Below are 12,291 nucleotides of genomic sequence, written 5' to 3'. Positions count from 1 at the left end.
ACACATCTGTTCCCTGCTCACGATTTTCTAACTTAAATTCCTGTTGATTTAATATCTCCCCTTTGAGAGATTTCAAAGAATTAACAAGGTGTCTCTTCCGTGTTCTGTCCAACTTCACTCAGCTGAACCAGACATGGATTTTGAAACCTTTTTTGCCCAGTGGGGTGGCCGGGATGAAGATAAAAAGAAACAACGATGCAACCAGGCACCGCTGCACTATATGTGAGGCTCCTATTGTGTATGCTCGACGCCAATTCAGGCCTGTGAAGCTATGTTAATCGACTGACTTCACCGGCACTTCGTTGGAGTTCACCCAGTAACACATGTGGCCATGCTAACTCAAGGAAAAGAATAAGATGATCTAGAATGTAATCAATCATCACTTGTTGCCTAAATGTTGCTCTTACATATTTCTCTAGTCATGAAACCACAAATCGCCTCATTAATAACAAAACCAACTTAAATGTGGCATTGTTTTACGTCTTCTTTATATGGATTTGTTGCTGAAGCCAGGTCGTGCTGTTAGTTCTTTCAGGCCTCACTTTCATGTAGATAGATATTTTTAACTATGTTCAACCGAGGCAAGAGGAATACCCCTCTTTCCTATTATATTAAGTTGTAAAACATAAAATCAGAACAGAAACAGACTCAAATTACTGACATCTAAGCTAGACCATTTTTATCCAAAGTCACTAGACAGCATAGAATTGCCTTTCCTAAGCAATGCATAATGCCTTGTAAGTCATATTGTGGTCGAGCCTGTGTGTGCTGTCTGTGTACATTTCTGTATCTTGTATTTATTGTTTTAAATATAATATACTGTGGTTGGTAGCCAGAGCTCCATCATGCAAGGACTAACCTGTGCGGGACAGGTACACTACATACAACAAGATAAAGTCCCCCCATAGAAGATATGACTCAGACTTTACCGTGTGTTTTCTCTCCCAGCACCTCACAACAGCAGAGTAGAAATACAAAGAGAAGAGGAATCGGAGAGAAGCGTGAGGAAGATGGAGCGAAGCTGCATTGCAACAGCAAGAAGAGCGCGGCCCTGAGGAGAAGTTGCAGTTACAGTCAGGGGCAAAATGGACCTCTCAGAAGGTACAAGAGCTTCAACGTGAGATCAAGTCGTTCGAGACCAGACAGGTCAGCCATAGTTATCAGGTTAAGGGATGAGACAATCAATTACAGGCGGTTACTGCCATCTAATGTGGTTACCTCTGCCAGTTGACAGACATTGTACAGGTGTAAAGTAGAAATCCAATTTTCTGACCCTTCTAATCTAAAGAAAAAGCACATACTTTTCGGACTGTGACCGTGCCTTCATTCACACTTCTAACTGCTTTACAAAACTCACTTGTGCCCGTACCAAATATAAATGTGGCCCCACCACCACCTTACTCCAATGAGGGTACCAGTACCATTGATTTGAATTAGATCTAATGTTAAGTAGTAAATCCAATGCATAAGGGCAGCAGACCTGCCCAGTATATTTCATTAACCAGATAAGTGGCAGAAGCGGTGAGTGGACTTACCCAACGGCCCATGTGTCAAGACATCCAGATAAATCCAGTTTCCGGACTGCTAGTTCACCATTAGACCTAGGTCGGCAACCTTTCAAAGTGAGTGCGAGTCTCATTAGTCACGCATTAAAGGTCATGTGCCAGTATATATGTATGTTAACGTTTTTAGAAGGTCTCTTTCTATGTCTATAATATATAACTAAACTATTGTTGTATGTAAAGTAAATAAGGTTTTTTAAACGTTTAAGAAGCTTCATTTAAAATTAAATTAAAATGCAGAGCCCTCTGGACCAGTGGCCAGGACCGGGCAGTGTGAGTGCCACTAAAAATCAGCTTGTGTGCTGCCTTCGGCACCCATGTCATAGGTTGCCTACCCCTGCATTAGACATTATTGCCTCTAACTGAGCACATAACTTTGACTATGAGCCTCAGGTATTTCTCCTGCTTTTCTTTGCTAAATAAATGGGATTACATAGCATATAGTATTTTTAGCCTTATTTTTTAATAACTTAACTGCATGGCTGTTTTAACTCACAGATGGGCCTACTACTGTACTCGTGTGAGACCATGGTAGAACTGGACATGCTAGCAGGATGCTCTGCTGTGGTTTATGGAAATTACTCCTTCCATTGACTTTGATTTAATTATTCATATTGCACACAGTTAACAATTGACGTGGTTAAAAAGATTTCAGCCCTGGCAGACTTTACCCAAAGACTAAAGGCAAATCGACACTACAGAGCTACATCGGCACAGTTGCACCACTGTAGCACGTGTGGTGAAGACACGCTATGCTGACAGGAGAGCGCTTGCCTGTCAGCATAATTACTCCACCTCAGCAAGAAACAGAAGCTATGTTCGCAGAACAGTGTCTCCCACCGACACAGCGCTGGCATGGACGGCGCAAAACTTGCGTCTCTTGCAGGGAAGCTTTCTTGCACCCCTACACAACATATGTTAAATCCACTTAAGCACTAATGTAGACCTGCCCTAACAAACGCTATTCATGGAAGGCTCTTCTCATTTTAATTTCTATTCTTCATCATGTCTGGGTGGAATCTAACCCTGAAACCTAAGAAACAGAGTAGTCCTGTTGCCTGCAGGGTCTCATGGCTGAAATTTTACATAGGGATGCATGTACAGTACTTTGATTCTTTAATATGTATCTCATAGTTTAGAGTTTGGAGTGAAAGCCTGGGACTCAGAATTCCAGGGTTCTATTCTTGGCTTTGCTTCTGAAACACTGAGCGATCTTGGGAAAGTCATCTAATTTTTCTGGCCGTGATCCTTGTACCTTGTGTAATCATTTGCAATTGTGTGAGGTAGATTTAAAGCACTAATCAATCAGAATGACCCTGACTTTGCACAACGGTAAATGACTGCATAGTGGTGCAAGGCATGCAGGGCAGACTAGGCGGTTGCCATTTAGGACCATTTAGGAGGACTAGGCGGTTGCCTAGGGCGCCAAGACTTGGGGGCACTAAAAAGAGGCGCCCCCCAATTTTTTTTTTAAATGATTGAGCAGCCGCTGCTGCTGGGACAGAAAGGGAGTCTAAGCTGCCGGTGGCAGCGGCTGCCGGCAGCCCAGGGCCCCCCTGGGTCAGTGCACCACCGCGGCAGCCGGCAGCCCAGGCATCCCCTGGGTCAGGGCACCGCCGCGACAGCGCGCAGCCCAGGGCCCCTCTGGGTCAGGGCGCGCCGCGACAGCCGGCAGCTGAGGGGCCCCTGGGTCAGCCGCAGCCGGCAGCCCAGGGGACCCCTGGGTCAGGGCGCCGCCAGGGCAGCCGGCAACCCAGGGCCCCTCTTTGGGTCAGGGCGCCGCCGCGGCAAGCCGGCAGCCCAGGGGCCCCCGGGTCAGGGCGCCGCCAGGCAGCCGGGCAGGCCAGGGGCCCCCCTGGGTCAGGGCACCGCCATGGCAGCCGGCAGCCCAGGGCCCCCTTTGGGTCAGGGCGCCGCCGTGGCAGCCGGCAGCCCAGGGCCCCCCAGGTCAGCGTGCCGCCGTGGCAGCCAGCAGCCCAGGGGCACCCTGGGTCAGTGCGCTGCCGCGGCAGCTGGCAGCCCAGGGACCCCCTGGTCAGGGCACTGCGTGGCAGCCAGCAGCCCAGGGGGCCCCTGGGTCAGGGCGCCGCGCGGCAGCCCAGAGGTTCAGGCTGCCCACAGCGCAGGCAGAGGCTCCAGAATCCTCTCCCCTCCCAGAGCAGGGGCTCCAGTCTATGCCATTTTTCTCATTGCCGGCGGGCGCCGGCGGCTGGCAGAGCTGCGCAGCTCTGCTTAGGGCAGTGGCAGGAAGCCCTGCAATGGCGGCGCAACACCAGGACTCTGGAGGAAAGCAGGGGCTGCCCCCTGTCTCACCCTCCTACGTCAACCCCAGCGAGGGGCACGGAGAAAAAAGAGCCTCAGCAGTGTCTGATGAAGCGGAGGAAGAAAGAGGAACCCGATGCTCATGCGTTGGGCAAGGTAAGTAAAGTGCTTCCCACAGCTTGGCCTCAGTGCCTGTGCTCCTGCCCCTGGTCCGTGGCTGGTCCCTGCTCCTGCTCCCTTGTGCCTGGAATGGCTGAGAGACAGCAGCTGCAGAGCTGAGCTGCCCCAGTGCCCCCAGGCACCACCCTAACCCCATCCCCCCCACAGCCCTGACCCCACTCCGAGCCCAGTCCCTCTGAGCTGGAAACCCTCAACCCCATCCCCCCCAGCCCTGACCCCCAGACGCCAAGCCAGTCCCTTTGGAGCTGGAACTCCCTCGACCCATCCCCCGCAGCCCTGACCCCCAGCTCCGAGCCCAGTCCCTCTGAGCTTAAAACCCCCTCAACCCCATCCCCCCCACAGCCCTGACCCCCAGCTCCAAGCCCAGTCCCTCTGAGCTGGAAACCCCGTGACCCATCCTCCCACAGCCCTGACCCCCAGCTGACAGATAGTGTCCTAACACAGTTATTGCTCTTCGCTCCTCTGACTCTCCCAGTTTCTGTGGCCAGTGGTAAGCCAAAGCTTCTCAAAGCTCAAGGGTTCAATAAAAGGGGAAACCATTTTTTAACCCATGCGGAAAACATAATGTTGCACAAAAAACTTGTTGGGCTATCTACCTTATCACTCAGAACATGACATTGTCACAAGCATTGACTTGCGAGAACTTGTTTCTAATAATTTGCTAAACTTAAAGTGTGGAACATAAATTCTAAATCTTAGACATGTTACTGCTGTGCGACCTGTATTGTGTTAATGTATGTGATTTGGAGGTGGGGGGAGCGCAAGACAGTAAGTTTCACCTCGGGTGCAAAATATCCTTGCACCGGCCCTGAAGGCATGAGAATGAATCCAATGTCTCTGAGTTCATCATGGTGACGCAAAATCTGCTCTGAATCCCACTAGCTCTAGCAGGATAACTACTCGTAGTGACAACTTCTCCAGTGTAGCTTGAATGCTGTGAAAAGAAGCTTTTGGTCTGAGAATGTACATTAGAAAATATCCGTCTTCCTCCATTTTTGCCTGAACGTGTGTCTTGTTGAACATGTTCGTTTTATTTTTTTCCCTCCCAGTCAAATAACCAGTAATCTCTTACGGCAGATCTAGTTAATATCTTTATTAGATGTTTTTCCTTCAGCTCTCGCTATGTAAGGTTTTGATTCCTTTGTTGGGAGGGATGGAGTGCTCTCGCTGGGAGTTGACCATTCTGAAGTTGCAAAATCCTTTATAGTTATTGATCTTAAACCTGTCCCAAGTGTGCTTGTTTTATCCAGAATGCTTTTGTCCGAGTATTGATTTCCAGTAGTGGTGGGAAGAGTTGTGAAAGTTTGAGTTCAAAGGTCTTGGTATTTTTTAAAGCTCTAGAGAGTTTCCCTTATCTTCCGCTCTTCTTTTACCATATATATTTAAACAGTACTGTTGTTTTACTTCCCTTTTATGTTGGTCCATTTTGTTGTGGTTAAAGATTGTCTTGTGTGAGTCCATGTAACCTATTGGAACATATACTGATTGTTTGGAAACTGATAGGTGAGGTTTTCAATTGCTGAGATTTACCGGTAAGCTTTGGGGGGTTTTTTTCTTGTTTCTTTGCAGTGCTGCTGTTTTCTATTTATTTCTTGGACAGCTCGTAGAGATTATTAGGCAGGATGGTGCTTATTTGCTCTTACTCGGGTTATAAAAAGTTGACTAGGTCAGACAGGGTGTTTTGTGGACTGGGATTGATTCTAAGCATATTTGTCTTGCTCGTTTCCCAGGTCTGTTATGTTAAATCCTGCCACATTTTGCAGCTGAAGCATGGAAGTAATCTGTCTCATTCAGGGTTTGCAGTGTCCCATACAAAATATGAATTAGCTTCAGGGCTGTCAGTCCAATCACTAAGTTATAATTCAAGATTTTTTTCCAAAATCAACGTAAAGTTGTGTTTCAGGTTTTCCTAATGATCTTACCCATGTACAGGCTCTCTCCACAGCTCGTTACACTTATCCGTTTGGGCCTCCTCTATAATTTATTCATCTAGTAATGAATTTAATTAATTTCATGGTCCATGCAATGGCTGTTAGTTCAAGATGTCAAGGTTAGGGTGACCAGATATCCCGTTTAAGGGACAGTCCTAATTTAGAGCCCTTCCTGCAGTTGTCCCAACTGTTTTCTTTAAAAATGGGCAAATTGGTCCCATATTTCTGTCTCTTTTCCTGCCGCTCCCTCCACAGTACTGGCGAGTCTTGCTGCTGGCCAGATCCCTGAATCGGCTAGCCTCTTGCCCACCAGCGTGAAGGGGGTATCCAGGGCTGACGATTGGGGTGGGTAAGTGGAAGGCTGGTGGTGGGCAAACTGCAGAGCCACAGGGACAGCTTCTCCCTCTGTGGTTCCCTTACAGTGCAAGCCCCTGCTGGGTGCTGGCTTTGGCTAGCAGGGCCCACCCTCTGTCCCTTTTCCACAGGCACCAGGCGGCAGCCGTTACATGTCGCCTCTGCTGGCCCACCCATTGGTCCTTTAGGCTCCCCCCTCGCTCTCGCTCTTCCTACTTTGGCCCTTTTACCCCCAGCGCGCTGGCCCTCCATGATCCCCCGCGGCGGATATATACCTCCTCCCAGTGCTTGGCACTGAGAACCAGCCTCTGGTCAGAGCACTCAGCTCTACCCAGGCCTGGTCGGCAGGCTCCTTCCTTCCCCCACTGTCTTCTGGCTGGGCCAGCGCCCTGGGAAAGCCCAAACCTCCGACCTGGGCACTAGCCAGGAGGAGCTGAGCCCTGTGTGTACCAAAGCCCCGCACAGTGCTGGCACGGGGAAGCCTCTCCACCCCTCAGCGAAGCTCAGGAGTGCGTGGTGGTGGAGTGGGGAGGGCAGAAGCAATTTCCAGCATGTTCGCAGCCCCAAACCCCAGCTCCACGAGAGCACCCCAGGCAGGAGGCTTAGCACCCTCTTTCACCTGCGCCTCCTTCCCCACCCAGGAGCGGGCTGCTCTCGTCCCCTAGGCACCCTCACTGCTGACCACCTCTCTGCCGGGTTCACTCGAAGCCCCTGCATGTTCTGGTTCCCTGGGCCCTGGTGCACCAGTGCGTCCTTAGTTAACCCCTCCCCTCCCATGCTGTATGAAGGGACAGGAGGAGCTGGTGTTATGTCGGTGGGCCAGCAGCGCCTGGAGGTATGATCTGCCTTTGACACTACGTGCAAGCAGAAGGGACAAGCTGCTTCCAGTCACAGGGGAGCTGGGGGGGAGGAGGGGAGATGAGTCTGCAAAGAGAGGGTTCATGTCATCCCTCCTCTCCCGCCGCCTGCCTGCACCTGAGAAGCAGCTCCCATCCCTTCCCCTTCACACAGTGCCGAAAGGCTGGCTGAGCTGGTCACCATTCTGGTTTGAACCCTGGCTGAAATTCTGGGGGAGGGGGGCATGTGACCCAGCATGCCCCCCAACATGTTGCCTCAGGAAGATGCGGCACCAGGTGCCAGGAGAGGCGAGTCCATCCCAGAGGCCCAGCCAGGCATGGAGGGCGGAGAGCAGGGAGGGTCAGGAGGGCAGGGAGGGTCAGGTCGGTCGGTCACTCACCCCCACCCATGTGAGAGAGGTGTATGAGAATGAGGTATGTGTCATCTCTCCCCATGTGAACCCTAAAGTCTTAAAGATAAGAAGGTAAATAAAAAGAATCTGAGTACGCAATATTTCTTTTTAACAGGGGCTCAGTCAACTTGATGTTAATTTGAATGTTTGTATTGCATAGTTCTGTTTGATTGCCATTTAACTCGCCTGAATATGAGTAATTTTACCAGGTGTCCCATATTCAGCATAGGAAGTATGGTAACCCTAGTCAAGGTTGCAACCCATGGGCTTGGTGTCCCTAAGCCTCTGACCACTAGAAGCTGGGACTGTATGACAGGAGATGGATCACTCGACAGTTGCCCTCTTCTGTTCACTCCCTCTGAAGCATCTGGCGTTGGCCACTGTCAGAAGACAGATCTTCTGAACCACTGGTCTGGCCCCGCTTGGCCATTCTTATGTTCTTACGCCTTATAACTCCTTTGGGAGGTAGTTGTTACAGACAGAAAAATGAGGTTAGGTGACTTTGTCAAGATTAACGAGTGAGTCAGTGGTAGAGCTGATTCCATGTGCGAAAGAATCTACCTACTATGAAAAGTGGCAGAGTAGGCTACACTGGAAGAACAAAGGCAGCCACAAGGAAAACGGGTATGGAGTCAGAAAGTTAGGCTGGGCAAAATCCATGGAGAAATTTTTGAAAACTAGCTTTTTGGCTTTATTGGGAGGGAACCTGCCAGTGAAGTTGGTGGAGAAAGGAACTCTGCCTCCTGTTTCCTAGATCTCAGAAGATTAGGAATTTAGCATAGTCATTCCAATGGAGTGTTCATACAGAAAGCAAATAAGGCATGAATAAAGATTTAAGCAAGTACAGGGTAAAGAATTCTGGCAGTGCTTCAGAGGTGGTGATAGGCTGACATACAAACAAATAGAATATACATACCAGGGGAAGGGGTTGATGGTATTCATACACCAATACCACCTCACTAAGCCACTCTCTACTCACTCACTCTTTAGATCTTATCTCAGCAACTAAATCCCACTTTGTTTTGTGAATAATTCTTAACCATAGCACTGTCTCTTCTGTTATCATCAAGACAAGTTTGTATATTTCAAATTCCAAGCGAAATGTATATTTTTCATTCTAAATGTAAATCTTATCTCATTTAATTCGAAATTTGGCAGCTGATGTCTGAGCTAACTTAGCTATTTTGAATGATTATATGTAGTAAAACATTTATTCTTATCCACACTAGTTCTGTGCCTCTGTCTTTGTTCTCTAATCTAACATTAAGTCTAAATAAAACAGCTGTGTGCATGAAGCAACTTCACAGTGAACAGCTGTTTCACTATAAAAATACAATTGTTTGATACACCACATTACAAAACGATGCAAGAGGATATGTTTGATTAGGGAATGTGATCATTATACCTCACAAAGCCCAGAAGAGCAAGTGACTTATATAGTCCTTCATCTGTGGCAATCAGAAGATTACTCTGATGGAGGCTGGAGAGCCCAGGAAATTGGAAATGGGATACAGATCTTTTCAGCATTAGGTCATTGGGTCAATAGTGGCAAGGACTCATTGCCATCTGATGGTTTTTCATTAGCCTGTTATGATGTGAGTTGATGGTCCTAGTCCATTTCCATTAGGACAGTTGTCCAAATCGACAGAAACCACCATCGCAACTGATACTACGTGGCACCATTGTAGACTAAGATTTTAACAAACAAAGAGGCAGTTCCTCCTGCTCCAGGTTAGAATGATTTGGAGAAGCTTATCTTGTCATGGATGGTGATGTGTCTGTTCCATAGAGATGCCACATGCATCAGTCTCCAGGGGTGTCAACCTGGCACCTTTCAAGAACACTAACTGCACTCAAAATGTAAAGTGTAGGGGTAAACCACCGGTAAAAGAGATTGAAATGATTCCAGAGTCTTATGTGGTAGATTAATTGTATGATCAGCGCTGTCACAAGAAACAACATAGTTGTAGAATCCTTGCAATAGTTAATCAGAATGAGATGGTGATTATTTGTCACCGGACATGTATGTATGAATATTCAAAAGGTTGAGGCTGTTTTACTTGAATTTTTTATGAGCACTGTGTTTCACTAACAGATACATGACACAATCCCATCATATTTGACTTGATGCACATCTCTGGTGCTAAGAATGAATCTCAGCTAAATTAGGAGGTCTTAATCTTGTGTGATTTATTGAGACAAAACTCCCATTGGTCTTATTTATATATATTTATTCTTTATTGCCTTTATTATATCAAAAATAAATCAGTGAGTGATCCACCAATGGGAGCTGAAGAATAAAGTGCACTTTGTTGAATCACTTCTTAAATATATTCACCTCCTTGCTTATTCAGCCACTGGATTGCCCTAATATCGCAGTCAAGTAATTCTCACTCCTGGGTCTCATGGCCCTAACAAGAAAAATTTGGCATCTGGCTATATCTTATCCACATGCATTATAATAAAAGATGTGAAGAAACGATCCATTGATGCTCCTTACACAAAACCAACGGGTGTGTTAGCTGCATGTAGGCAGTGGAAAGGTTTCCTGTTCCAAATATTGTCATGTAGCTTTTGTCATTTTTCTTTGCATCAGTAAGTTACTGCACTGACTGAAACAACAGGAAAGCTCTCAGTGATCAGTAAGAGAAGATGAAGGGAAACTTGCTGATTTCAGTGGCATCTCAATGATTTATTTCTGCACTAACTTGAAAATGCGTGTGCGTATATTAACAAAGGGTATCACTGACTTACTGGGATTGGATTAATAAGCATATGAGCATTTTAGCTGGGAATAGGAGTTTGTAATGATGATTCTCTAAATAATTATTGTTCAATTAACAAATTGTATTTGCCGATAGCTATGATTTTCACTGTTTTTCTATAAATAAATGCTAAATCTTTTTGGCATCTTCCATTGAGGTTAATTCAAGGTCTTAAAATAAAAATAGTTGTAGCAGAATACTATGAAGGGCAATAAACCCAGGATATATTGGATTTGAGTCCATTTATCAGATCATATGGGAGAGTCTGGTTTGTTAATAACATTTCAGTTTATGGGCTGCTGAAGTTTCTGAACAGATAAATGGCCTTGACAAATTAAAGGTTTTCAGCCTGTGGTTTTTTTTTTAATATCACTGTTGTTACCATTAAGTTGCAAGAGCAGCAAAGCAGGCTGCAGTGCCCACATCCCTTCACACGGAGAGTCATAACACACTTTCTGCAATTAATCATTACACTTGATAACATAAGAACTGTTGCACTCAGTTTGCGTCATCTGTAATTTTCCAAGTCCCTGGTGTTTTCAGGTAGTTCCTCCTGTTGGTGCTCCATAGCGCTAATATTTTTCTGTCTATAACTTTATTTTGTTGTCTTTTGAACAGGTGGAAGATATTTCAGCCACTCACGAAGCTGCAATGTTAGAGATGGAAAATAATCATGCAGTTGCCATTGCAGTACTCCAGGATGAGCATGACAACAAAGTTCAAGGTAATGTGGGACACTTATACATATACAGCCATCTTAGTCCTAAAGTTGGGAGTGCTGTGAGATAGGCTTGAAGCTCCTTAATCCCGATCAGATGATGAAATCGCAGCTGGCTGATAACCCTGGCCCTCTAACTTTGGACTGAAGTCTCACTATGTAGTTGCACTGTAGAGGGGTGATAAAGGGAGAAAACAATATTCCACAATGAAACCCTATAAACCTGTCTTGGCTGACAAGGATGAAAACAGAAAAGCACCTCAGTATACGCATAAGATAGGGGTTGACTAGAAAAGCTGGAACCCATGCCTTTCAATTGCTGAGTATACCCCAACATCCCCGCCAGAACACAAGAGGACTCCAGTCGCTCTTGATTAGGGTGACCAGACAGCAAATGTGAAAAATCAGGACAAAGGGTGGGGGGTAATAGGAACCTATATAAGAAAAAGATGCAATAAAATCAGGACATCTGGTCACCCTACTCTTGATGGAAGCATCATTTTTGTAGACATTTAAAATTAGACTGAACCCACTAGTAAATACAGGGCAGAGAATAACTCTCCATTTCAGAGTCAGGGCTGCAATGGGCAGAGGTTTGATTTTGCCAGGTATGAGTTAAGGGCTATTGCTACGGGCACCAGCATTGTAGAATGGCTGCTCCCCAACACCTCCCCCTTCCTGAGCAGACACTATTAAAACACAAGACATTATGCACACATTGTCACTGCAGAGGAGCTCCCAACAGGCGCATAGCATCCAGCCTAGTTTAGTCACTGATTCCTCTCCTTCGTTTTGTAAAGTTGCATGCCAGCTTTTCTATTACACCAGGGGCTTCGATGAGAATAATGTCATAAGCCTAAACGTTACTGGCCAGTTGCAGGGATTTTATACTGATTGATGTAGTATATAATAGATATCTACCATATTTGCAAATAATTTTGACCTCTGAATAATGAAAGGACAGTTGTTTTTATGGCAGCATGGTTACAGCCTTAAACTAGACGTGTTGGTGCGAATGTCGAGCTGGACCCTGCAAGGTGACATCTGCCCTCCTCTCTCTGGTGGTTAGTGAGAATTGAGAGGTACTCGGGACTGTGCTTGGTCAGGCCCTTCATGAAATGAAATGTTAGTTTTAGCTAATCGTCTTAGGATGTGAAGGATGGTGAGCATTAACCGTGGAGACAAAAGGAAGGAAACGGCTGCTTTGGAGAATGCAGCTGTGACATGATTTAAAAGGAAGACCCTGATGCTAATGGTGTTCTATATAAGC

The 12,291-nt window shown here is 46.5% G+C and overlaps 1 protein-coding gene across 1 annotated transcript in view; it reads left to right on the top strand.

The window, feature by feature from the left end:
• Window positions 1-12,291, top strand: part of MTUS2 (microtubule associated scaffold protein 2) — a 545,841-nt gene that overhangs the window by 507,938 nt on the left and 25,612 nt on the right. Inside the window, exons 12-13 of the mRNA XM_075065972.1 lie at window positions 949-1,001; window positions 10,922-11,027. Of these exons, the coding sequence (XP_074922073.1) occupies window positions 949-1,001; window positions 10,922-11,027 (159 nt within the window). The remainder of the gene's footprint in view (window positions 1-948; window positions 1,002-10,921; window positions 11,028-12,291) is intronic.

Source organism: Chelonoidis abingdonii, chromosome 1, assembly GCF_003597395.2.
Source record: "Chelonoidis abingdonii isolate Lonesome George chromosome 1, CheloAbing_2.0, whole genome shotgun sequence".
In the NCBI taxonomy this organism is placed as follows: Eukaryota; Metazoa; Chordata; order Testudines; family Testudinidae; genus Chelonoidis; species Chelonoidis abingdonii.
Note: the sequence above shows the minus strand (reverse complement) of the source record. Positions and strands in the feature narration are given on the sequence as shown.